Genomic DNA, 26,247 nt, shown 5'->3' with positions numbered 1-26,247 from the left:
ACCTTACCTGACTCTCTAAGATGCAAGCCTCATAATAGTCCAGGATGTCTGTCACAGGAACAGAATTAAGTCACCTCCCAAACCCCAGGCCCCTCTGGCCACCCCTGCTACCCATGGCTCTGTGTGTCGAGAGACAGGTTCCTCTAGCTAGGATGGATGCTGCTGGGACACAGTGGGATGACCACAAAAGCAAGAGCCTGGACTAGGGGCTCTGCAGGATTCCAACCAGCCTAGAACCTATAACAGGTGACCCCATACCGCAGGCCAGCCCTTTCCACTGTGGCCCCTCAGAACACTAGCATTACTCACCCAGCAAGGCCTGGAAGAGGTCACTGTGCAGCACTGTGAGGAGGGGAGGTGCCCACCGCAATAGTGGCGGGGCCAGGAGCCAGAGGGCTGACCTGGGAGCTGGTAAAAAGCAAGTGACAAAGGATGGAGACCAAGCCACTTACATACTTAATCATCTAAGGTTTTCCCAACCTTTGTCCTCTCTTTCTGGACCCTATAGAAAGATTCAGCAAGAGAAGGAGCCCCTGGGCCCCCATCACGGACCTAGATCTCTCCCCTTCAAAGACCCGTTTTTCACCTCTTGGTCTCTGGGACATCTCTCTTCTCTCCATTTAATCTCCCTAATCCGCCAGGATTGAAGCTGAGCTGCCTTCACCCTAAGCAGTTGTAGTGTAGACAAGCAGGTCATGGCTCCGTTCTTCCCCAGGTCATCAGGTGACACCTTGCTCACATAGTGTGCCTCCCCAAAAATCTGGCATAATTTAGCAACTTTTCTGAGAGTGGGGGAGATGATTTTATCTAAGGTAGTCCCAACAATTCAGAATTCAGCTTTTTCTTCCCAGACCTGGCCATATTGAGAAGGGGACAGGGGGACAGGGGGACAGGGGGACAGGGTGGGGAGTGGGTGTGACATGGCTCACGGGGTAAATGAACTTGTCGTCAAGCCTGACATCAGGGACCCACATAAAGGTGGACAGAACTATTGAAAGTTGCCTTCTCATAAGGGCTTATTTGAGTGCACACACACATGAACAAACTTTTAGACCAGGTTCAAAAGATGGCTCAGCAATTCAGAGCGTTTGTTGCTCTCAGACAGAGGACCTGTGTTCAGTTTCCAGTGCCCACATACATGGCAATGCACAACTAACTCCAGTTGATATATATGATATATATATATAATATATATATATCATATGTTATATATATATAAACACTCATACATAAAAATTTTAGGGGTTGGGGATTTAGCTCAGTGGTAGAGCGCTTGCCTAGGAAGCGCAAGGCCCTGGGTTCCGTCCCCAGCTCCGAAAAAAAAGAACAAAAAAAATAAATAAATAAAAATTTTAAAGTAACACTTTAAAACATTTTTTTAAATGCATATTGTTCTTCCAGAGGATCTGAGTTCTGTTCTCAGCAGCCACATCGGGAGACCCACAACTGAACTCCAGCTCCATGGCTTCCTATCTCTACAGACACTGCACCCATGTGTGCATGCTTATATATAGACGCACATAATTAAAGTTCTTTTTTAAAAAAAAGTATACATTTCTCAAGACTCATGTATTTTGAGTTTTTACTTTAGCAGATCTATGTGGCCTCAAATTCATGGTGATCATGATTTGGTATCTCCCAAAGTCCATGAGAGACTAGAGGCTCATACTACTCCTACTACGTGCTTTTAGAAGTGTTTTGAGATGACAAAATCTCCTAGGTCCCAAAATTTGCTTAGAGCATACCCCAGCTTAAGTCTTCCATCTCACGCCCCTCTTTATTTGAAGGCGAGATTTTCCAAATAATCCAGGTCTCTGCATCTGACATTTACCCTACCTCGCTTTTTTTAACTTTAGCTAGAAAGTCCTCCCTCTAATCTACTTCCATCCCTCTGGCTGTAATCGCTCAAACTCTTCTTCCTTGCTCTCATCTAATTTCTTCCCTTTCTTAGTGGATAAGACTTTCGTTTAGTCCAGCGGCTCTAAAAAGTTTGGGGAAGAAAACGGATCGCTTGAAGATGGATCACCCTAGGTCAAGTAGAATACAGGGACCTGGTACACGCCGGAACTTCAGCTCCCACCATGCATCGAGACCAGAGACCACGCCCCCACCACGCAGTGCATTGTGGAGCATGAGTCAGGGCCCAGATACACAACCTTTGGGCAGGCGAGACGGGAGAAGAGGTCAGTGGTCAAGGCTTCAGCGGCGGCTTTGGAGATGCAGTCGGCCCGGATGACCCCGAGTGTGGGGCGACAACTGCTGCGGCTGGGGGCCCGAAGGTCCGTATATAGCAGGGGTAGAGCGGGTCGGGGAACCGGGGCAGAACTGAACCCCGACTCCTTACAGCTCGCGGTCTGCTGTGCTTCAGGGACAACCTCGGCCTACCTCTGCCCAGCGACTTTATGCCAGTGAGGCCACTCAGGTAAGTGACAGCGGGTGAAGAGGGTCGTAGAGATGGAAGTTACCAGCTCCCACTTGCCTGCGACCGACAGGCGTCTCTCTCCTGGTCTCAGCCACCTGGGGACAGCTCTATCACCGAAAGTAGGGGAAAGGGCAAGCCAGGGTGCCCTAGTGAGAAAGTAAGGGAAAAAGACACTGAACGCACACTTCCTAGAGCTAGCGCTTCCCCGTGCCCACCTTTTAAGAACCATCTCCAGCCTAACTCATCTGCCCCTTCCTCCAGGCAGTTCTGGAAAAGCCAGAGACCCTCTCCTCTGATGCTTCCACCAGAGAAAAACCTGCCAGGGCGGTAAGTGACCGGAAATTGGATTGACACTTATAAACCAGTAGACTCACCCCAAGCAGCGACCTCTAAGTCTTTCCTTCCTCACTCAGGAATCTAAGTCTTTTGCTGTGGGAATGTTCAAAGGCCAGCTAACAACCGACCAGGTGTTCCCATACCCATCTGGTAAGTAAAGGCTTAGTCAGTGGCAGTGTGGGCAGGGTAGCTCTCCCTGCCTGACTAGTCTGTTCTTTCCCACCCTGCAGTGCTCAATGAAGAACAGACACAATTTCTCAAAGAGCTGGTGGGACCAGTGGCCCGATTCTTTGAAGTAAGGAATGAGGAGCACAGCGGGGTAGGCAGATGTTAAGGAGCTCAATGCAGCCTCTGAATGTGAGATCCTATTCCTTGCCCAGGAAGTGAATGACCCTGCCAAGAATGACTCCTTGGAGAAGGTGGAGGAGGACACTTTGCAGGGACTCAAAGAACTGGGGGCATTTGGTCTGCAAGTACCCAGCGAGCTGGGTGGTTTGGGCCTCTCTAACACCCAGGTGAGGATCCCCCTTATTAACTAATCCCACATTGCTCCAGCTTTGACAGACTCACCACTAGGGCCAAGCAAGTAGCCAGAGGTACTGTCTACCTGCCCTAGTTCTCAGCTGTTTACACATCTTCCCCTGAAGCATGATCTGTGTGCAGCCCACTAGGACCATGGACCTAACCCTGGTTCCCAAGTCTTTAGGGACTGTGAAGCAACACAGTAGGCGACCTTCCCATTAAGACCAAGGGCAGCTGGGCATGGTGGTGCACACCTTTAATCCCAGAACAGAGGCAGAGGCAGGCGGATCCAAGTTTAAGGCCAGCCTGGTCTACAGAGGAGTTTCCGGACAGTCAGGGCTCCACACAGTGAAAGCCAGTCTAGGAAAAAAACGAAAAACCAGAAAGTTTCAGGCTAGCTGGAACTCCAAAATGAGACTGTCTCAACAAAAAGAAAAAAAGAAAGTCATCTAAGACCTCTGATGTCCCTGCTCCTTAGGAGAAAGGGCCCCATGCATGCTAAGGAAACAGCCTACCTTTGAGCTACATCACCAGTCTCCCTGTGTCCTTTGTGACCCCACTTCACTAGACAGCCCAGGCCAGCCTCCGCGGTTGTTGCCCATTCTTTGTTGAGGGCAAGTTCAATGCAGCCAGCTATCCCTGATGCCTCCTTTCTCTCCAGTATGCTCGCTTGGCAGAGATTGTGGGCATGCATGACCTTGGTGTTAGCGTTACCCTGGGAGCTCATCAGAGCATCGGTTTCAAAGGCATCTTGCTCTATGGCACAAAAGCCCAGAAGGAAAAATACCTCCCCAGAGTGGCATCCGGTAAGGTAGCCTTAAGAAACCTAGGGGTAAGAAGTGTGACACTGCTCATGGTGTTACAAGGAACCACCTGGGGGCATGACAGGGGGGCGACTTTAATGGTCACAATCCCCAGTGAAGCAGTTCTCTCCCCACAGGGCAGGCTTTGGCGGCTTTCTGCCTAACTGAGCCCTCGAGCGGGTCCGATGTAGCCTCTATCCGAAGCTCAGCTGTACCTAGCCCCTGTGGAAAGTATTATACTCTCAACGGAAGCAAGATCTGGATCAGGCAATCTTCCTCTTCTTCCCTTCAGCCCCATGTCCTGACCCTGCTGCCCTGAGCCCTGTACTAATCACCTCATTCTTCCACAGTAATGGGGGTCTGGCAGACATTTTCACTGTCTTTGCCAAAACGCCAATTAAAGATGCAGCCACGGGGGCCGTGAAAGAGAAGATCACAGCTTTCGTAGTGGAACGGAGCTTTGGAGGGGTTACCCAGTGAGTATGTATAGGCAAATACAACAGAATCAGGGAGCTTTGGAGGGGTTACCGAGTGAGTGTGTGGGGGCAATACAGCAGAATCAAGGTGACAGCACTGGGCTCTCAGTCATTACAGGCCACACTGGGGCTATCTCTGTAAGAGCCCTTTGTTTCCCTGGGGGAACACCAGGTAACAGGTCATAGCTAGGTATCTGTAGCCCTCTGGGCACGTGGGCAGTGCCTGTGTTCTTTTTATAGTCTGGGGAGTTCTCCCCTGATCATGAGAACTGAAAAGGCCATTTTCCCCCACAGCAACCTGTTCACACCTCAACTTTCCTGCCCTGCCTTTTCAGTGGGCTCCCTGAGAAGAAGATGGGCATCAAGGCATCTAACACATCAGAGGTGTACTTTGATGGAGTCAAGGTGCCAGCAGAGAATGTGCTAGGAGAAGTGGGAGATGGCTTCAAGGTTGCTGTCAACATCCTCAACAACGGAAGATTTGGGATGGCTGCAACCCTAGCAGGCACCATGAAAGCCATCATTGCCAAGGCGGTGAGTCCCAGCTCAGCCTCCAGCCAGCCTGGAGGAACCGCCCTTTGCCCGTCTCTGATACCCTTCCTTGGAGCCTGGACACATGCATGCACTCACACGTCAGCATAGTTAGGTCTCCAGCCCGTCCAAATGGAGACTGCAGAACCACAGTGGGTGACGTGTGCCTTCTTTCAGGTTGATCATGCTACTAACCGTACCCAGTTTGGGGACAAAATTCACAACTTTGGGGTGATCCAGGAAAAGCTGGCTCGGATGGCTATTCTGCAGTATGTGACTGAGGTAAGGGCCTCCTGTGCTCCTTCTCTGGAGACCTATGGCTTTCTTCACAGTTGGGTCAGACTACAACCCCCAGCAGCACCTGGGGCAGTGGGTCTCCAGCTTTACACCAATGCCCTAGGGGATGCGAGGAGGCATAGTCAGTTCGGCTTCTGGAGAGTGGTGCTGCTCTGCCTAGTGCTTCCCAGATGTACCAAACACTAATTTTAATACACCCCTTTAAAAAGCTTGAAGCCTCGAAGCCCCTGATTTACCAAATCAGAGGACCTCAAATATTGGACCAGGGAGTTAAAGTGAATTCAAGGTTGTGGGAGTAGATCAGAGCTGGTCTTGAAGGCTTGAGTAGTAACCATTCTATCTGATGCAGCTTTTCCTGTTTTCTCTCCCATGTTCCAACCATGCCCCCTCAGTCCATGGCTTACATGCTGAGTGCCAACATGGACCAGGGATTCAAAGACTTCCAGATAGAAGCTGCCATCAGCAAAATCTTTGGCTCGGTGAGGACCCAGGCATGATGGAGGCAGAGTCCAGTTTAGGACCTCAGCTCCAAAAACAAACTTCTCTGCTTCTGTCCTCAGGAGGCGGCCTGGAAAGTGACAGATGAGTGCATCCAGATAATGGGGGGCATGGGCTTCATGAAGGTAGAGTATTCCTCAGCAGGGGCATCTGCTCAGCACAGACAGGCACATCTCTGAGGTCTGTGTGTCTTCCCGTGTGCCAGGAACCAGGGGTAGAGCGTGTGCTCCGAGATATTCGAATCTTCCGGATCTTTGAAGGGACAAATGACATTCTTCGACTGTTTGTGGCTCTACAAGGCTGCATGGTAAGAGGAAGGGACTCAGGGAAAGAACTGTGAAGGACACAGAGTACTCACTGCCGGACCCTCCTCCCCCACAGGACAAAGGAAAGGAACTCACGGGACTTGGTAATGCCCTAAAGAATCCTCTTGGAAATGTTGGCCTTCTCATAGGAGAAGCAAGCAAACAGCTGAGGCGGTAAGCGTAGAGGCCAGGGCCGGGGGAGACAAGACGGTATGCAGCAAGTGATCAGTCCCTCTTCTATCTCCTCTCAGGCGGACAGGGATTGGCAGTGGTCTGAGTCTCTCAGGAATTGTCCACCCAGAGTTGAGTCGCAGCGGTGAACTGGTAAGTGAGTCTTAGAGCAGGAGGCTGTGGCGGTGCGCTGCCGTCCTCTCCTGAGCTTTGTGACTCTGTCTCTTCAGGCAGTGCAGGCTCTGGAACAATTTGCCACCGTAGTGGAGGCGAAGCTGATGAAGCACAAAAAAGGGATTGTCAGTGAGTGAGCTCTGCAACCCCCTTACCTCCCTCAGTCCCTCCCTCAGACTGATACCCCCACCCTCATCTACCTGACAGATGAACAGTTCCTGCTGCAGCGACTGGCAGATGGAGCCATTGACCTCTACGCCATGGTGGTGGTTCTCTCCAGGTAAGAAGACAGAGTGGGAAGCTCGACGGGTTTGAGCCAGAGTAGCTGGGCCAGCACCATGACTCAGTATTATTTTAACCTCCTGTTTTCTTACAGAGCCTCAAGATCCCTGAGTGAGGGCTACCCGACAGCACAGCATGAGAAAATGCTCTGTGATAGTTGGTGCATTGAGGTGAGCCTTGGAGCCACCCAGTACAGGTGGGCACTCAGGACATAGGCCTGACCTTCTTCTTCCCTCTCCCCAGGCTGCAACACGGATTCGAGAAAACATGGCCAGCCTTCAGTCCAACCCTCAGCAGCAGGAGCTCTTCCGTAACTTCAGAAGTATCTCCAAGGCCATGGTGGAGAATGGTGGCCTGGTCACCAGTAACCCCCTTAGAGTCTGAAGACTCCTAATCAGGTCCTAGCATAGTCATGTGCCTTCTTCTATGCCAAACACAGGCCCCCTTCATGGGGGCACTGGAGTACTTACTGCCTTAAGAACAATAAATTTTCTACCAAGTCCCTCCTCTCCACTGCCTGCCTCCCAAAGAAAGGACCCAGAGGCTTGGGGAGTTGCCTCTATTTGCTTTATTTGGTGTTTTATACAAGTGACTAAAATAAATAGAGTAACAAAGGCAGCTACACAGTCCCCAACACACCACCAGCCTCCTTGGACTGCTGTCTAGGGTACCCAGCCCAACCCTTCCTCTTCCCAGGGTACCACTGACCACCACCCACCATGGCCATGAAGCTGACTAACAACTGGAGGTGGTGGTCATATTCTGGGCTTAGAAGGGACCTAGGAAAGTGTATATATGAAGGGACTCTCCATATAAAAGAAGAACTGTCTATTTAAAAAAATACTCCCCCAAATATAAGAAAGTCTATTTTAACCCCCCAAAAAGCTTATAAAAAATAAAGCTAAAAATAACCAAAGGTCCCCATCTACCCCTGAGGAAGGGGAAGGACCAGGCACTGCTGGTGAGAGTCACAGTGGCAAAAATGTTTTGGTAGGCACCAGCCACCAGGCTGAGCCCAGGCACTAAGTAGAGCACCAAGTTGAAACTTACCAGGCCAAGGGCACAGACCCAATGTGGCCTCAAGATAGGTCCTACATAACATCTACAAAAAACTCACTGGGGTTGCCCATGGCCATGTGGAAGCTCTGACGGCTAGCTGTCAGTTCTGGGGGCACAGAGCCCAGGTCTCTGACTGGAGGGGCACCAGGGGGCTGTACTGCTGTCGAGACAGGGGGTGGGGGTGGAGGCATCATGACTACCATCATGGGGTTATAGGGAAGAGCCATGCCAGGAGGAGGTCCATAGGGATGGAGGCCTGGGAGAGCTCGCAGGTTAGGAGTACCACCTGCCGAGCCCCTGGATGGAGGGGGGCCACCATCACCAGTCCCACCAGGTTCCCCACCCCGCCGAAGGCTGCCTCCCCGGCTGGAGAGTTCAGACTCACTGCCACTGCCAGACTTTGACTCAGGGGCCCGTTCCTCAGGCCTCCCTGTGCGCCCGGCCCCCCCATCACTTCTTGTTGACCCACTGCTCCGGCTCCCTGTTGGAGGGGGGAGGGAATGAGGGAAATGAAGTTCAGCCCTGGACCCATGCCCTGCTCTTGCCTCTCCTCCCTGAACCCCTCTACTTGTGCCCTCTTTCTCTGGCTGTATTGGTGACTTACCCTCACTGTGCTGGCTGCTGGCACTGCCTCCACCATAGCTGTAGGACGACAGCTCATGATAGGGCGGAGGCTGTGGGCTGTAGGGGTGCGGGGCCGGGTACTGGTAGGAGAAGGTAGGCAGCAGGGGCCAGGGGGTAGCTCCAGGAAGAGGAGCCAGAGTATCCTGGTCTGAAGCCCCACTGGAACCATCGTTGTCATTCAGAGACAGGTTAACTAGGTCTGGAAGGAAATGAAAGAGAGGTCCCTGCTTGAGGAGGCCAGGACTCCTGAGGACAGAGAAACCGGGGGAGATTCTGATGGCTTAGGACAGGAAACCCTGCTGCCCTTGCAGACACAACCAGGGCCATCGCCACTAGCCCAAAAATGCCTCTGTGAGACTCACAAGGAAGCATTCCTTCCTTGGGGATACAGCTCTGGTACCTCGCTTATTCAGCAGTACAGGGGCACAGACCAGCCTAGGGTTGGCTGCCAATCTGCTATCCCACAGCCAGACCTGCTGACTTACAACTCTCGCAGCCACCACTGAGGTCCCCGAAGACATAGTAGCACTGCTCAGAGAAAGTAATCTTGTTGACAGTGTGCCGGATGAGTCCCGCCTTCAACAGCCCACTGGCGTACTTGCGGGCCTCCCGGCGCTCAGGAAAGCCTTCCACATGGTGATACAGCCAGTCTACCACATCCGAGCCTGGGATCAAACACAGTGCCGAGAGGTCAGATTCTCCTCCCAACTCCTCCCTCCTTCCCATGCCACATTGCTCAAGGCCTGGGAATACCTAGAAAGGCGTTTGGGATGGTGATCTTGAGCCACATGCGGTCCCGGACTTCAAGCCCAGACTCTGGGGCTGCCATGGCCTTGGTCACAGAGGCCATGTCCATATGGATAGAGAGACCCCGGCCTTCACAGCCTGACAGAAGAGACAACAGAGAACTTAAGAAAGTTGCACTCCCACGGGGAGGTGGGGGAGGGGAGAGGCTCACCATCAGGCAGAGAGGAGCCGGATGTGATAGTGCTCATAGATGAAGAGCCGGGGTAAGCAGGGAAGGCACCGGTCAGCGCAGCTGAATGGGACACCCAGGCAGCTGGATCAATTGGCTGGATGGGCTCATCTGGTACAAAATAAAGTAAAATAATGACCAAGATGATCACTGCTCAATCAGAGAAAACTAGTCCTATCTGTTCCAGAATTAAGACTCCTGTCCCTCCTCCCTCCCTTGGCCCTCCTGAACCCATTCTCTACAACTTCTGGCTCTTCTAATCTTTTTGTTCTTGTTTGGTTGAGACAGGGTTTCGCTCTGTAGCTCAGGCTAGACTGGAACTTACTATACAGTCCTAGGCTGGCCTCAAACTTCTAGAGACCCCGTCTTAGCCTCCCAAATGCCAGGATTACAAGTTTGAGACTCGTGCCCAGGCTCCCCAGATCTCTTAACTTCAAGGCATCACTCACTTCGGGGGAGGGTGAAGTAGGCCTGGGGAGAGGGATCCCAACACTTGGCCACGGTGAGCACGATGGGGCTGTGGGGAACAGAAGACCAGTTCAGTAGAGGCCTCCGGAAGCCCGTGGCCTGATGGTTGGAGGACTGAGGACATAAAGGTGGAGAAGAAAGGAGCTCTCGCAACTGGGCTTGAGAGTGTGAGGGTGAAGGCCTCCACAGTGTGGATGACTCACCTACACTCGGAAGTTAAAGACACTGCTGTGTGAAACAATGGAGCACACGCTGTACAGCTCATTCACAGGAAGCCTCAAACAGGTAACACCACACCATCTTGTTCCAGGACTCAGGCATGGGTGGAAAACCATTAAAGGTTTTCTTGACCAAAGAAGCCAAGACGGTAATTACCGTCAGTGAGGAGGGTGGGAGTGGAAAGGAGCACACAGTGGGTGGCCTTTTCTGAGGTACTCACCCACACCTGTTTCATGCTTTAGTTTGAAGTGACATGCCAGCGAGATTTGCAATTTTGGGAGGTTTTCTGTTTTGTTTTTAAAGACTTATTTATCTTATGTATACGAGTACACTGTAGCTGTCTTCAGACACACCAGAAGAGGGCATCAGATCCCACTACAGATGGTTGTGAGCCACCATGTGGTTGCTGGGATTTGAACTTAGGACCTTTGGAAAAGCAGTCAGTCCACTTAACCCCCGAGCCATCTCTATAGCACTGGTTTTTTGTTGTTTTTTTCCTCCACTATGTAGACCTAGCTGGTCTGGAACTCACTATGTAAACCAGGCTGTCCCATGCTTAGAAAGCCCAACTCTGCCTGGAGTAACATGGTCTGTGTACAATGTCGAGGCCTAAGGAGCAGACGCAGCACAGACTCACCCTGGCTTGTGTACAATGTCTCTCAGCACCCGCACAGCATCGTCATTGCTCATGTTCTCAAAGTTCATGTCATTTACCTGCAAGGAAGGGCAGTGGGTCACGGGCAGTGTGCACAGCCTCTGCCCAAGCCAGCTGCCAGGCTGCCAGTCCACACACCTGCAAAAGCATGTCTCCAGGCTCGATCCGCCCATCTGCAGCCACCGCTCCCCCTTTCATGATGGAGCCTATGTAGATGCCTCCGTCACCACGCTCGTTACTTTGGCCCACAATGGAGATACCCAGGAAGTTGTATTTCTCTGTGGAGGGAGGCCATATGAGGGGACTGAGCCCCAGAAACCCCGAGACCCTCTCCTTCCCGTCTGCCATCAGGACCCTCCGTACCCATGTTGAGTGTGACTGTGATGATGTTGAGAGACATTGTAGAATCTGTGACGCTGCTGAAGGATGAGGTCTGCAGCAAGAAGACAGGGAAGATGTGAACTGCTCCCCATCAACAGAGACATAAGCCACAAGCCTGTGTCAGAGGGCCAGCTACAGTAAAGCCCACTTCTCCCAAAAAGAACCCTCACCCTCTCCATGCGTGGCGGCCGCTGCTTCCTTCGCCTTCGGTGGCGCTTGAGGAGGCGGGAGGCACTGCTCTGCTCAGTGGAGCTGCTGAACCTGATAGCAATTGAGAAGCAGAGCATTTGGGGTGGAAGTGGTCAGGGAGCCACAGGAAACAAGAAGATTGGCTAGGAGGGAGGGAGGACAAGGGGCGAGCGCCGCAGGCAAGGGCGGGCAGAGGAGAGATGTGTGAAGCCATACCTACTCATGCTGTCATCCTCATCTGAATCTCCTAAGCTGGTACTTTCCAGCTCGCTGGTCATGAGGGTGGAAGAGCTCTCGTACCCAGCCAGGTGGCGCTCCAGCCTTGAGGGGACGCCAGGCCTATGGCCACCAGCTGTGTATAAACAAACGTGTCAGGAGCCAGGCCTCCCATTCTTCATGCTCGGCATGCTGAGGCTTGCCTCCCTGCCCAGCTCACAGTCTACCCTGCCTCCAGGGCCTGACCCCTCACCGCCATGCTCACTGCTGTCTCTCCTCCTAGGTCGGTCTCGTCTCAGTGATACGACGGATTCAGTTTCTGTCTCAGGCTCTAGATTTTCATGGCTACTGGATACATTAGGGCTACACAGGTAGAGAGAGTTTCAACCAAAGTCAGAAGGACAGAGCACCGGATCCTCAGCCTCCCCTCTTCGCTCCCCTCCCCTGGATTCAAAACCGTAAAAGACTCACTGGAAGGATGGAGGCCTTGAGTCCCCAATGCCACTGGTCCTTTCTGGTGGCAAAGGGGGTAATGGTGGAGGTGGAGGAACCAGTTCTGTCCGAGACTCATGCGCAGGGGGCGCTGTCTCAGGCTGGGGGCTCTCTGATGACACCAGCTAGGGGAGTGTAAATGAGAAAACATGGCTCCACTGGGAAGTGCTTTACGAGAAAAGAGTAAAGGAAGAGGACCAGAAAGAAAGGGAACAGGGTCCCAGAGACCTGGGCCAGTATGGGAGGCTACAGGAAGAAAAGGCTGAGGAATGCTCACTGCATCCACAAGTAGAAAAGAGGGAAGCCAGGGCCACCAGTGACTGAGCGTGCGGGGGTGGGGGTGTGTGGGGTGTGCCGAGATAGACTGAGGTTGGAAGCAGCTTGGTAACGAGTCCCTTACCCAGGAGACAACCCTTCCATTGAAGCAAGGTAGGCGGGCACTGTCGTCAGAGATCTCTTCCTTCACCACCCTGCGGAGAGAGAAGAGCCATTACTAAGAGCCAGGTGTGATGGGGTACACCTTCAACTCTAACACATGGGAGGCCGAGGCAGGAGGCACTCAGTGAGCCAGGGTTACACACACAACACACACACACACACACACACACACACAAAGGAGCTGGATGGTAGTGGCACATGCTTTTAATTTCAGCACTCTGGAAGCAGAAGTAGGTAACCTGAGTTTGAGGCCAGCCTAGTTTACAGAGAGAGAGAGAGAGAGAGAGAGAGAGAGAGAGTGAGAGAGAGAGAGAGAGAGAGAGAGTACCAGGACAGCCAGGGCGCCACAGAGAACCCTGTCTCAAAAACAGGAGGGGATTAGTAAGGCTAAACTGGTCACCCCCATTCCGAATCTCATTCCAAGTCTCTCACAATCTCCATCCAGTCCAAGCACAGCAGAGTCAGGCAGACTCTGCTGCCCTGATTAATAGTCTGTTTTTTTCCCCTAGTTAGTGTGTGTGTGTGTGTGTGTTAGAGAGAGAGAGAGAGAGAGAGAGAGAGAGAGAGAGAGAGAGAGAGAGAGAGAGGAGAGCCAGCGTAGCTGTATCCCTGGTTGGCCTCAAACTCATAGAGATCTGCCTGCCTCTGCCTCTCCATCCTGGTATTAAAGACATATGTCACCAAAACTAGCTATGCCTCATGGCTAGCATGCCTCACCATGCCTGGCTCCTCTGCTTTTACAGTGAAGTAATCCCAGACTCTCCTTATTTTATCCCAAGACCCCCTCCTCCCCCACTCATCTGTAGAGGCACAGTGCCGCTAAAAAGACTTCTTCCCATTTGATCCAAACCTCACAGTACCACTCCAAATTCCCTCTGGGACAGTTCCCAACAACTGCTCCAGATACCTAACTTAGGAGTCTGGCTGGCAGGCAGCCTAACCGTCTCTGTCCTACACATCTGTCCCATAAAAGCCTCTGGTCCTCATGTAATCTGCTGCTGTTCCTCTGCATTTTAGTTCTCTCTAATTCACATCCAGAGCCTGCCCAAATGTGTGGCTTTTGCTGGGTACAAACACACTAAATGCAACAATAATACCCCATGTGTGGAAAGCTCCCACGAATAGAGGAAGCTGGGCTTCCCATTTCCGGCTGCCTCACCTCACTAAGCAATCTGCTCAGCCTGAAAAATCCCAAAGCCCAGCCTCCCACAGGTTCCTGCAGTGGACTAGGCTTGTTCCTTCTCATACCCATGAGAAAGCGTCAATACCTATTCTATTCCACAGGTGTCCTGGGTGTGCGCACAAGCCCTCACCTTCGTAAGCATTCGCAAACACAGACGAAATGTGAGCCACAAGCCATTCTTTCATATACACAATAACAACCTCACCCTCAAAGCAGAACTTCTCGGGGGTGGGATGGGGGCTAGAGGACTGGCTCAGTGGTTAAGAGCACTTACTGTTCTAGCAAAAGGCCCAGGTTTGGTTCCCAGCACCCACCTAGTGGCTCACAACTATCCATAATTCCAGTTCCAAGGGATCTGACTTCTTTCTTCTAACTTCAGAGGTACTGGGCATGCATGGCACATAAATCAGATGTCTGATTAACTCCAGCCTAATATACTCTGGGGCTTGAGTATAGGCCTCATGAATGCATCTGCTGTCAAGACAACACAGCCCTATCAGCACTGATCTACTCAGCATAACTCTTCCCAACATAAACCAACCTGGCATGGCCCCGTCTCCTCTAAAGCAAGCAATTTCCTATCACTATAATCTACTCTATGAACTAGTTAGCCTCAATACTAAATGAAAATTACCAGTCACCCAGAATGTACCACGTGCTGTGCACCTAAATTAAGCATTCTGCACTATGATTATCACCGTGCCACAGATGAAGAAATCAAAGCACAAAAGCTAAATAAATTGCCCAAAATTATAATGTAAAAAGAAGAACCTTGATGGAAATCCAAGACAACTCCCTAGATCGCGTCACTTTCTCAAAGTCGAACAGTCTTTAACGAGGGTCCAGTCTATTCAAGTAGCAGAGGGGGATGTGCTCCAACCCAGGGACTTTCACAGGTAAGTCCCTTCCTTACCCAGGTGGTAGGTCACCTTTCTCTCCCCAGGACCCTACTATACCTGCTTATAAACTCAGGACATCCCAGCCTAATGCAGTCTGAGCCAAGAGACACAGAAGGCTGTCCCAACAGCTACAACAACAGAAGACTGCCGTACTCTACCATAATTACAGTCCCAGTCCAGCCCAGGATCACCCAGAACATCACAAATCACCCCAAAACCCAATCTATTCTGGCATAGCCCCCAGTGTCTCCATACTAGCAGTCCTCTGCACCTATATTGATTACAATACCCCGTTCTGCTGTGATGTAGTGGTACCACCAGCCTATCTGTCCCCATTTGTCCTGTCTTGTAACATAATAAACCTAGGTCTGGACCAGGCATATTGCCACACATACCTAGTTCTAGCATTCTGGATGCAGATGTAGTGGCAGGACTGCTACAAGTTCAAGACAAGGCTGTATGTTCTAGTTAGCTTCAGTAACAGAAGGAAGTTCTGGCTTAGCAGTAGACTGACAGGCTCAGCAGAAGACTGGAGTTCAACTCCCAGCACACACAAAGTGGCTAGCATATGCTAACTCCTGTTCTAAGAGATGCCATGCCATCTACTGGATTCGGTGGGCACTGCATGCCGTGTGGTACACAACTATGCATGCATGCAGAACACCCAAAAACATAAAGTATCTTTGGTTTGTTTTGCTTTCAGACAAGGTTTTTCTGTGCAGTCCTGGCTGTCCTGGCGCTAGCTCTGCAGAACAGGCTGTTCTCGAATTCAGAGATCCATCTGCCTCTGTTTCCCAAGTTCTTGGATTAAAGATGTACACACTATTACTAACTTTCACATAAAGTATCTTTTAAAAAAATAAACAAACAAGCAAACAAACAAAAAAATCCTCCAACTCTCCTCGGCCCCGGAAAAAAAAAGGTTCTGGCCCTAATAGAAAATAAGAACCCAGAAGAGTCCAGATTAGTACATGCTTTGCTAGAAAAATCTACTTCAAGACAGCCTAATATATCCCAGTAGAGCTCTCTCCGCATTATTACGGATTACACCGTCCCGAAATACTATGGAACCTAATTAATAAGCCTAACTAATAGCCTAAATTGTCTCACTATAGCCCAGTCTACATAAAGACACTGCATGTCCAGCATATTGGCTCACACCTGTTAATTCCAGCTCTGGAGGCTGAGGCAGGAACTCCGTGAGTTCGAAACCAGCCTAGGATACAAAGAATAAAGCCCTGCCTCAAAACAAAAGAACAAATCAAAACAAGCAAACAGAAAAAGAAATTACAAGCATCTCTATACACTCATGTGCAGACGTCTGAGAGCGTACCAACTTACCAAATGATAGATGATTCTAGCCTCAGCAGCTTAGAATAAACTCAAGCATCACTAATTTGCCTTTTGGCTAAAATCACGGGGAGAGAATGGCCAAACAAACCAATGTTCCCCATTTTTCCAACCTAAATTTCTCGCCTCTGGTTTGCTAAAATTCAGCCCGTTCTTCTATGTGTCCAAATATAACCGTGTTTGTCTTGGGATGGGCTTTCTACCTTAGCACAGTACAATATGCTATGCTCCACTACAGGCCTCAATATCTCCCAATCCACACCAGCACACCCACCGTCCTTCTCAGTCTAGGCCTCGCGCTTACCCAAAATCCTGATCCATAGACTTGAAAAAGTACTTAGCGCCCGCGGGCCGCTGCAAAACGCTCTTGAAATCGCCGAGCGTGATGCGCTCCGCCGGGACAGGGATCTTCACCAGGTAAGGAGTCTCTTCTTCATCCAGATGGTAAATCACCTTCGTCTCGCCTACACCACCGCCCCCCGCGCTGCTGCCCGCCATGGTCTCGCTCGCGCGCTCCCGGGCTCAGCCGCCCACCCAACAGGACTAGGCGCCCCCGCCGCGCCTGCGCACACCCGCAAACTGACGCGCTAGCGCCGACAGTGCAGGGCCAGTGCGGAAGACGTGTCCAAGGAGGATGGCGTGGAACAGCGGTCTGATCGAGAAGAGCCGTGTGGCGAGACTCAAAACCTAGACCCCACAGACGAGGGCCACTACCACCACGGACGTCGCGAGCAGCACCGAGGTCCCCGCCCACCTCTCCCCATGCCACGTGACCCAAGCCCGCCCCCTTTGCGCAGCGGACTGTCCTTCACGTGACTTCCTTATGTCACGTTACTACAAGCTCCACCTAGACACTCACGTGACCACTGCCTTGAGCAACGGTCTTCAGCCCTAGACGACTCCGCCCCCAAAACGTGTAACACCCCCTCCCCCGCCAAGCACCTTAGCAAGCTTCTACTCTCGGAATGCTGGCAACTGGCCCCCACTTTGCTTTACTCATCTGAGGCTCAAGGGACCTCAGTTAGCAACTATTAGAGGGGCGTGAGTTATGGGCTGCTAAGTGAGAATCGCAACTTAAGCTCTTAGTGTAGGTAGCTCCTAGACTGTACTCGGGATGAGAGAGCTGAAAGCTTCTCCTTTAGAGATCTGATTTATCGTGGAAGGTGGTGATGAGGGGCTTTAGACAGGGTCTCCTAGAGTCCAAGCCAGACATAGCCCCTAAATTTTCCACCTCCACAACTGTGAAATTACAGCCCTGGACTTAAGAGTGGGCTTCAGCCCCAACTCTACCCAAGACTCCCACCAGGTTTCCCAAAGATCCCCTCCCCAAACAGGACAACAAGGGCTGTAAAACACAAGAGCCCACTCTGCTTTATTTACAACACGTAGGCCGTCTGTACAAGCAGCCAGCCGATATTAAAAACAAGGCGAGTGATAATTGACACCTTTTTTGCTTTCCTTCCTCACTCCACCAGGCTTTGGTTCTCCACCTTTGAGCAACCTCGCTCAAACGGGGGAGCCCAAAATTAAAAATACATCCGGTGTAGAAGAAAGTAAATGGAAGAGAGAAGAAATGTGAGGAAGGGAGTGCTGTATTTACACTACAGTTTCATAGACAACTATCCCATTACAGCCCAGTTTGAGCCCTGGCCCTGAAAGTGAAAAGGGTGGAGGGTTCACTGGACAGAGATTTTTGTCTACAGATCCAGCCTCCCCTAACCCAATTGTAATGGGTCAATTTCAAGTCCATGGAGCAGGTAGGACAGAGTAGAAGACACTCATTTCCAAACACCTCTCCCTTGGGAATTCTGGCCCTCAAGTGGGGACACCCTCCTCAATCCAAGGGAAGGCTGGAGACTGAGGCTCAGTTCCCATGTCAGAAGTTCCAGCCTTAAACAGTGACGTCAGGGTTCTCCAGATTTGGGAAGACCCCCTAACCGCCGGGCCTCTGGCCGAAGTTCCTTGCATTTCTGGCAATAAAAGAAGTCAGGAACATTGGTCTTCTTAATCTTAGCACAGGAGAGGTGGATCCATGTCCCACAGAGGCTGCACTCGATCATGGGCCGCCCAGCAAAGGGCTTTCTGCAGTAACATGTGATCAGATCCCATGAGTCATCACCTGGGGGAAAAAAGTCTGTTTAGTGTTCTGCTTCAAGGCTTAACTCATAACAGCCCCCAAGCCCATCACCCCAGCTTCCCATGCCGGGGCAGCCCTACCCTTCTCACCTGATTCTACCATGATGTCCTCATCCATGACCCGCATCTCTCCTTCACTGGAGCTGGCATCTCCATCTTGGCTTGTTTCTGTGCTGCCCGCATCTTTGCCTTCACTGTCAGTAGGGGGAGCCCCTTCAGGGTGCACTGTAACGGGGGGCCTGGGGGCTTCAGGGGGTGTTGGGAGCACAGGGGCTGGAACTCCACCACCACCCACCACTGTCGTCTCTTCCTCATCGTCTTCCTCTTCTTCCTCTTCCTCCTCCTCTTCAGAGTCTGTATCACTGGGAGGAGCCCTAGGAGGGCCAGGAGGTGGGAGTCTATCCCCCCGGTCGGCCTTTTTCAACTTCCGCTTCTTGCTCTTCTTGATTCGAGACCGTTTTTCCCCATCCCCAGGAGCTGGCCGAGGTCTCCGAAGCACCCCAAAGCCAGCCCCACCTCCTGGTCCCAACTTTCTATTCTTTCGGTCCTTCTTTCGAGGCTGGGAGAGGTCCCCCTGGGACAGTGGCACTGGGGTGAGAGCAGCAGGAGGCCGGGAGGTCAACGATGTGGGAGACAGTGGAGATGCCACTTTGGGCCCATCCAGATCAAACAGAGAGTCCTTGAGCTTCATCTTCTCAAGCAGAGTAGCACTATCAGGGGCCTGCAGACGAGAAAAAGTGGACCTTGGGGGTCCTGGCTGGGTAGGACCTGCTTGAGCTGCCCTTCTCTTTGATGATTTTGCTTTCTTAACAAAAGTCTGGATAGTTCGAAGGTCCGACGGGGCTGAGTCCCAGCCATCACTGTCTGCTGCACTCTCACCTCGTAATGGAGAGCTAGAGCCAGAAGCTGGCCAATCGCTTTCCTTAAAAGGAGGAAGAGACTAGGGTCAGCCGGAGTCTAGTGACAGCTCAGCCCTGCCACATATCCAGCACAAAAACCAGGAACTAGAAGTTTCCCGACCCCAAACCTGACATGTGCTCTAACCGTGCCTTCCCCCGAGGCCACAGCTGTACAGGATAACTGTGTTTCGGTATCTCATTTGCTAGGACACTCATCTCCCTCCAACTTACCTGGAAACATTTTGTTAACAGCCACTCAAAACCATTAAAAAATCTTAACCAACACTCCGAATCTTTGTTACTGCAGTTCAAAGCACTACTGCGGTTATTCCATCCCTCCAAACCAGCTTTCCCACCACAGCCCTAAGGGCCTCTAGTTTTCTTAGTCTCATATTACAGTAGGGTCTTCCTATAAAGTAATTCACTCTGACCCAAGTCAGCTACATTCCTGTTCCTTACCCCTTTGCTAGGGGGGATGTAACCAGCATAGGCCAAGACAAAACTGCAGAATTTGTTGAAATCCTCAATTGTTCTCCGCCGCTTCTCCGGTGGCTAAAAGGAAAGACACATATGATCACACGGAAGTCAGGCACGACTGTTAAAGGAGCACTCCCAAAACACACAGCCCCTAAATAGTCAGGCAGTGTACCGGTATGGGACAGCTCACCTGAGTCTCAGGCTTAAGAGTCGGAGGCGGATCTGTGAAATCAATAAAAGCTGAGTCAAGGCATAGAAAAGAGTCTGTGTAAAATCCTACCTCTAAACCTTGGAGTTCCCGACCTAATCCCATCCACTGTTAGGTCGCCTGGCCAGGCCAGCCAGCCCCCAGCTGTGCCGGACCCGCCCCTGCTCCCCCTTCCGCCCCGAGGGGCGGAGCCTGGGCGCGGCGCCCTCCCGGGCCTCGCTATAGCGCTCCCCTTCCCCCAACCAGAGGCCCGGCGCCCCGCCCCCTCCCAGCCTCTCCAGTCAACTCGGCTCTCTTGGCGCCCCACCCCGCCATACTGCTCCTGGGGCGAGACCAGGCCACCGCCCGCCCCCGTCCTTCACACGCGCCCGGAGCCCAGAGTTCCTAGCCGGCCGCGCTCCACTGCCCTGGGCCCTCCAAGACCGCACACGCCGCCTGCCCGCCCCCAGGGTCCAGGATGACCACGCTGAACTGCTCCCCGCCCTCCGGCCCCTTCTACTCGAACACGAGGCCGGGCGCGCCCCTCACCCCCACCCAAAACACACACACAGGCTCACACTCCCGACACTACTTCGCGTCCGGGACAGGCAAAGAGCTGCAGCCCGGACACAGCCCCTCCTGCCCCCCCACCCCACCCCGCGGCCGCGCTCCCCACAATTTCGCTGTCCCTCCGCCCCCATCCGGGGCTTTAGCCCCTCCCTCCCCTTCTCGAGCTCTTCGGGCTCCCCGCCGGGCCCCCGGGCCCAGTTCCGAGCTTCTCCGGCCGCCCCTCCTGCCCCCTGTACTCAGCGAGTCCCTTAGGCTACGGACCCCTAAACTCTGGCCCCTGGTCACCATCCAGCCACTCCACAGAAGGCCCCCTGTCGCCGCCGCTGCCCCCAATACACTCCACAACTCGCAAGCTCTTGCCCTAGCCGACCAACCCCCCCACCCGCGCAAGTTGCCGGTCTTAACCCCCCCACCTCCCCCGGCCGCCCCTACAAGTACCGGGCTAGCCTCGCTTCCCAGTTATCTGGCCCCACAACTACCCCTCAGTATCGAGCTCTCTACCGGAGACAATACCCAGACCCTCTCTTCACTCCACAACTACCTGCCCACCCCTCCAACAATCACCAAGCTATCTCTGGCGGCAACTACTAGGTGCTCAAGCGACACCGTCACAAACTCCCCCACCTCGGCCAACTACCGGGCCCCTCACTCAATCCTCTTCGTGCTCCCTCAACTACTCTCCGGCAACCAGATTCCCTCAGCCTCTCTGTCTCGGAGCGCCAACCAGTCCGAGGCCTTTCAGCCCTTAGTCCCCGAAGCTAGGTCTCCAGCGCCTATCCCTAGACACCCCACCACCACTATCCACACCGTGCCTGATGTCTAACTATCCCGACCCAGTCTCCCACTCCTCTTTCTCCAAGGTATCGCAACTCATCGCCCTTCCACCTCAAGAGCCAGGGCCCCGACCCCTTTTCCCGCACTCCTCTGCTGGGTGCCGGGGCTCGACCTCCAACTTTGCCCATTGAATCCTCACCCGCTCCCTGTCCTCTGTGCCTATGGAGAGCTTACCTTCGGGACTGGGCTCCGCCATGGCTTCCAGCATCGCCCCCTCCCCTTCACTCGGTCCGGCGACCCCCTTCTCTAAGCCGGGATTCCCAGTGCTGCCTTGGGTGCTCCGTGTTTCTACTGCCTCGCTCCACCGAAGTGTCCGCCTTGGCGCGGTTGAGACTCCAGTCCGCTACCGCCTCCTCCCTCTACCACTGCCTCCCGCACTCCCGGACCGGGCCCCCTCCCCCCGCACCGCCGGCCGCCTGCTCCCTCCTCCTCCTCTCTCCTCCCTCCCTTCTCCCCCTCCCTGCCGGCTCTGTCGCGCAGTGCACCAAGGGATTTGTAGTCTGTGCAGGGGCAGCGGAAAGGGGCATGCAAGATCCTCCGGAACTTCAGTTCCCAGTAAGCCACGGATTGGCGCAGGCGCAATAAGCAACTTCCCCACCACCACCAGGGGAGTGGCGGGGAGATACGAAGCTGAGGGGGGGGGTGAGAGCGGAAGAGTGCGCACTGACTCCCGGGAAGTGTAGGCTGGGCGGGACCAAGAAAGTGGACGAAGAAGGGATTATAACTCTCGGCCACCATACTGCCTCACTTTGTACCTTTTTACCAACAGGGAACCGCCCCACTTCCGGCCAGGAGAAATGGATGTTGGGAGATGAAGTTCTCCTAGTAATAATGGCACCTTTTAGTATTTGCCCTCTCTCAAATTATACTTTACAGAATCCCATACACTGGCACAACCTCTGCCAGTGACAGCCAGTTAAAGACAGTCCTTTTACCACCTCCCAAACAGGAACATATCTTCTTTAATGGGAAGTAACATTTGGACATGTTTACCAAAAAATAGTTCTTTCAAACTTTCTCCATACCACCCCACACTATCAACCACCACCTCTTTGTTTACATCACAAATACACACATAAATAAAATTAAAGTTTCATGAGAGAATGCTTACATTATTCCACTCATCAAAAAAGAAGGAAAGACCAACATCAACAATGCCTTCCTAGTTCTCTGATCTATACCTCAATCCTCCTTTCCCACCACTTAAGTTCACAACACTTGAAACAAAAAGCCAGGAGGTAGAATGACACAGGGCAAATTCAATTCAGCTCGGTGGTTTCCTCTTTATTGATGTGCCTCCTACCTCCCCCACCCAATGTCAACCCCTTCCATCTACCCCCCAAAAAGAAGGTAGTGAAAGGAAGGGTTTATTGGGGTTCTGAGCCCAGTGGGCAGTTAGAAAGGGAATAGAAACCAAAACAATCATCCGATGTGACAGAGATCGACAATCCAGAAGTCTAAAGCAGAGTGGGAATGGAGGGTAAACAAGGGGAAAGAGAGATGTACAGCGGCTGCATCTACCATTACCCCTCCTGCTCAGAGGGACTGGAGAGACAGCCTCAAACATTAAGTGCAGGTCCTGAAGAAAGGAGATGGTGTTTGAGCCTGAAGGAGGAACTGGATGCCAAGGAAGGAGCGCCACCTCTCTTTGTAGAATGGAACCCCCACCTCCGGGACAGCAACTTCACAGACCGTAGACGCTTTCATCACTGTAGGCAATGTATAGAAAGAAGTCTTCTTCATGGTGTTCCTGAAGTAAAAGCAAAAAGGAGGTTTAAGGCAACTCATTACTCCAACCATTTACCACCAATACATTCCTCAAGAATCATTTTAAGCATGGCCTGGTAATTCCAGATGCAGGAAGGACAGAAATCTCAAGGCCACCAAGGCAACTTAAGAACCTGACTCAAAATAGATCTACAGGTACAGATCATCCATAAGCATTTGTAGGTACCAGACATGCTCCTTAGTACAAAAGGAATAAGAGAAAAGCAGACTGTCCTTGTTCTCTTGCTCCTTTAGGAAATGGTGACCCTGGCTGGGCAGTGGTGGCACACACCGTCAATCCCAGCGCTTTGGAGGCAGAGGCAGGAGGAACTCTGTGAGTTGGAGACTAGCTTAGTCTACAGAGTGAGCTCCAGGACAACCAGGCTATTACACAGAGACCCTGTCTGGAAAATACAAAAAAGAAAAAGACTGACCTCAAACTCACTATACTATACAGCCATTGACCTCCAACTTGATACTACTGCCTCAGCCTCTCAAGGGTTTGCTTGCTCTTTGGGGTGGGGGTGGGGTTGGGGTTGGGGGTGGGGGTATCTTTTAGAGGTTTTGCTTTTGAGATAGGGTCTCATTATGTAGCCCTGGAACTCCCTGTGTAGAGCACACTGACCTTGGAATTCAGAGATCTACCTCCCTCTGCTCCCGGAGCGCTGGGACTGAAGCTGTGGCATGATCACACCCCACGTGCAGTGGTTCTGTGGGTTTTTTTTAATTTGGGGGGGAGGTGTTTTTGATTTGTTTTATTTTGTTTTTACTTCTTATTTTTGATACAGGGTCTCACTAAGTATCTCTGACTCATTAGGATAGCCTCAAACTCCAAGAGATCCAGCAGCCTCGGACTCCTGATCGGATTAAAAGTGTGCTGAAGTGGCTGAGCTTCTTTGGACTTAGAGGATCAAAGGTGTGCACCATTATCAGTCGTTATTCCGGACTGGAACTTCTAACACCTTTAATACCAGCACTCAAGAAGCAGAAGCAGGAAGATCTCTGAGCCTGAGGTCAGCCTGGTCTACATGTCAAGTTTTAGTGCAGTGGTGGCACACACCTTTTGTTAAGCCTAGCCCAAGGGAGGCAAAAGCAAGTGGATCTCTGGGAGTCCAGAGGCCAGCCTGGACTACAAGAGGGGGTTCCAGGACAGCCAAGATTACAAAGAGAAACCCTGTCTCCGAAAGAAAAAAGAACAACAACAACAACAAAACCAACAACAACACCACTCCTCAAACTATTTTTTTGACATCTGGGACTCTTGGATAAGGGAAAGAGACTTCCTTAGGTAGTAAGAGTCCCAGTCAAAACAACTCCAACAGCTCATACCCCTCTCTCCTCCCACTGCTATTAAGATCCCAACCCAGGACTTTATTGACCTTTTAAAGCTAGTAAGCCAACAGGAACTGCTGACCTTTTCTTTCCTCTCCAAACACGGCCATGGTACTATACCTGGTACAGCTGACCCATCGTGGCACTGGTGGGTGGAATGACATTGTTGACAAAGAAAAACAAGGCATCTTCAGCACGGAGATGAATTCGCTTCCGGATCAAGAAGTAGAATTGACCAACTGCCCAAAAACAGGAGATGCAAGAAAGTCACAGAGGTCGTAGGTGCCACCAGAAAACAGCTGCCAGGTGAAGCCTCCTCCCACAGAGATGGCAGGCCCACCCACAGAAAGAAACATACACCATGGGTCAAGCTCCCACCTGTAAGATCAGAAGGCACCAGGTATTTCTTTTTGTCCAGGTCCCCTATCCGAGCTTTGGGAGCTTTTTCCACTATCACCTGATGAAAGGAAGGTACGAATGAGATTTTAAAAAACGTACAGCTATATCGATGAAGAACTCAAGGTACAATATTCCCTTGTACTGAAGCCTATTGCAATCTCATTTCTTAATAATATTTATCCTTATATACGTGGTGCATCGACATTAGGTCCAGAGATCCTGGCCTCACTGTCTTACCTAAATATTGAGAATTGATCCCAGAACGGTTCATCACAATAACTATTTTCATCAGTGAATACAGGATAACTTGTTTAGGTCAAAAAAAAATCTACCTTAAATCTAGCTACTTGGGAGCATGGCCATGGAAACTCTGGTTGTCAAGCTCACTAAGGCCTCCATTCTGAGAAATTCCCAGGTCTCACTCTCTCCCGTCCACATCGCACTCCCAGCTCTACTTCTTCAGATCTCTCGCCCTTGGTACCAGAGACAGGAGTTCTAACCTCAAGGCATACTGGAGTCTGACCTCGGCTTTCACAGACTCAAGCCTAGTTTGTGGCGACAGCGTCAGCGACGCTAGCGTCGGCCCTGGCTAGTCCTTACCGGGACCCGGTCTGGGTATTTCTTTCGGATTTTCTCGCCCTCAGAGCGGCGCTTCTCGAACGGATGCTCCTCTTTGTACACGAACTTCATTCTCCCGAGAACCGGGCTGGACCGAGCTGGGCTGAGGGAACCCAGGGGGGGGGCCGGGACAGGGGACGGCGGCGGAGGCGGCTTCGACGAACAGACTCAGCGGAGCGATCCACGAATTTGCGCCACTTCCCTATTCACCAACCCCGCCCCCGACCGTCCGGACCGGCCCCGCCTGCTGACATACACCACGAGCTCAGCTTGCTAGCGCAACCCGCTGCTTGGTCCTCTTACGCCTTCAGCGTAACTGCTTTGGAATCAATTTGTGAGTTACGCGTATGACATCGCAGATAAGGTTGCTGTCGTTTCAAGTCAACTGAAAAATCCTTCCCCAGGTAGCCCCACAGTACAAAGCAGAGGACGAAACTGGTACTGAGTGGCAGTCGTGAGATTTAGTTCTGCAGTTATTTTCGGAAATTACGTTAGGGAAAGGCAATTACAAGTCTAGGTATTCATGAAACGTGTTGCTACGCTGAAGGTGGCCGTTGACACCAAAACAAAATAGTACCCAAGGTGTGAATAAGGATACCATAAGACAGAGAGGAAAGAGGTTTGCAGACACAGCGAATGCTCAAGACTCAGGCGGACCAATAGAAACTGCAAAAATCCCAAAGATAGGGACTACACCAGGGCGGAGGAACACATTTCGGAGTGTTGTAGATAAAATCATGTGACCTCAGAAAAGGGCGGAGAATCACGTGGCGAGGGCCAAATGTAGTCCCGGCTCTGGAGAGGAGGTGCCAGGAAAGAAGGCTCCGCCCCAAGTTATTGCCGGAGTGCCAACAGCTCGTAGGCAGCGCCCTCTCAGCCTGTCCACGTCAACTTCCCAGTCAAGCCCAGCCTTTCTCCAGCTGTTTGCCCTTCGAGGGTTCTAGATTTTTTTCCTCTTCAGCCTTCTATGTCCTAAAGTTGCTCTTCCACTGTGCATCAGGGACTCTATCCAGTCAGTGGGGCTTTTCCAGCCAAACACTGGCATAAATTACTTTATCCCTG

At 51.9% G+C, this 26,247-nt stretch overlaps 4 protein-coding genes across 6 annotated transcripts; 1 reads left to right on the top strand and 3 right to left on the bottom strand.

The window, feature by feature from the left end:
• The first annotated feature begins 2,128 nt into the window (after window positions 1-2,128).
• On the top strand, window positions 2,129-7,320 carry Acadvl (acyl-CoA dehydrogenase very long chain). Its single transcript, XM_032914137.1, has 20 exons — window positions 2,129-2,279; window positions 2,347-2,422; window positions 2,684-2,749; window positions 2,836-2,908; window positions 2,989-3,053; window positions 3,139-3,273; window positions 3,942-4,086; window positions 4,221-4,350; window positions 4,434-4,559; window positions 4,895-5,093; window positions 5,268-5,372; window positions 5,780-5,866; window positions 5,948-6,010; window positions 6,091-6,192; window positions 6,267-6,364; window positions 6,442-6,514; window positions 6,592-6,664; window positions 6,743-6,815; window positions 6,912-6,987; window positions 7,061-7,320. The coding sequence occupies exons 1-20, from the start codon at window positions 2,218-2,220 to the stop codon at window positions 7,199-7,201; spliced, it is 1,968 nt and encodes a 655-aa protein (XP_032770028.1). The 5' UTR covers window positions 2,129-2,217; the 3' UTR covers window positions 7,202-7,320.
• A 50-nt stretch (window positions 7,321-7,370) lies between these two features.
• Dvl2 (dishevelled segment polarity protein 2) lies at window positions 7,371-16,498 on the bottom strand. 2 transcript variants are annotated; one of them, XM_032914135.1, is made up of 15 exons: window positions 16,271-16,498; window positions 12,497-12,566; window positions 12,076-12,221; window positions 11,858-11,967; window positions 11,605-11,740; window positions 11,370-11,460; window positions 11,182-11,251; window positions 10,957-11,096; window positions 10,801-10,877; window positions 9,926-9,993; window positions 9,459-9,587; window positions 9,254-9,385; window positions 8,986-9,165; window positions 8,481-8,699; window positions 7,371-8,357 (listed from the first exon to the last, which is right to left on the bottom strand). In XM_032914135.1, the coding sequence occupies exons 1-15, from the start codon at window positions 16,462-16,464 to the stop codon at window positions 7,909-7,911; spliced, it is 2,211 nt and encodes a 736-aa protein (XP_032770026.1). In that variant the 5' UTR covers window positions 16,465-16,498; the 3' UTR covers window positions 7,371-7,908. The 2 variants fall into 2 exon arrangements, with proteins under 2 accessions (XP_032770026.1, XP_032770027.1); XM_032914136.1 differs by having other exon boundaries at window positions 11,870-11,967; window positions 16,271-16,464.
• A 1,262-nt stretch (window positions 16,499-17,760) lies between these two features.
• On the bottom strand, window positions 17,761-21,486 carry Phf23 (PHD finger protein 23). 2 transcript variants are annotated; one of them, XM_032913366.1, is made up of 5 exons: window positions 21,244-21,486; window positions 19,669-19,700; window positions 19,461-19,553; window positions 18,193-19,024; window positions 17,761-18,085 (listed from the first exon to the last, which is right to left on the bottom strand). In XM_032913366.1, exons 1-5 carry the CDS (start codon window positions 21,275-21,277, stop codon window positions 17,871-17,873), a joined length of 1,206 nt encoding a protein of 401 aa, XP_032769257.1. In that variant the 5' UTR covers window positions 21,278-21,486; the 3' UTR covers window positions 17,761-17,870. The 2 variants fall into 2 exon arrangements, with proteins under 2 accessions (XP_032769257.1, XP_032769259.1); XM_032913368.1 differs by having other exon boundaries at window positions 18,193-18,823.
• Window positions 21,487-22,327: 841 nt separating this feature from the next.
• Gabarap (GABA type A receptor-associated protein) lies at window positions 22,328-26,046 on the bottom strand. Its single transcript, XM_032914488.1, has 4 exons — window positions 25,168-26,046; window positions 24,547-24,625; window positions 24,289-24,407; window positions 22,328-22,819 (listed from the first exon to the last, which is right to left on the bottom strand). The coding sequence occupies exons 1-4, from the start codon at window positions 25,255-25,257 to the stop codon at window positions 22,754-22,756; spliced, it is 354 nt and encodes a 117-aa protein (XP_032770379.1). The 5' UTR covers window positions 25,258-26,046; the 3' UTR covers window positions 22,328-22,753.
• Between the last annotated feature and the right edge of the window lie 201 nt (window positions 26,047-26,247).

Source organism: Rattus rattus, chromosome 9, assembly GCF_011064425.1.
Source record: "Rattus rattus isolate New Zealand chromosome 9, Rrattus_CSIRO_v1, whole genome shotgun sequence".
NCBI lineage: Eukaryota > Metazoa > Chordata > Mammalia > Rodentia > Muridae > Rattus > Rattus rattus.
The sequence above is the reverse complement of the archived record's forward strand: the minus strand, read 5'-3'. Positions and strand labels throughout refer to the sequence as shown.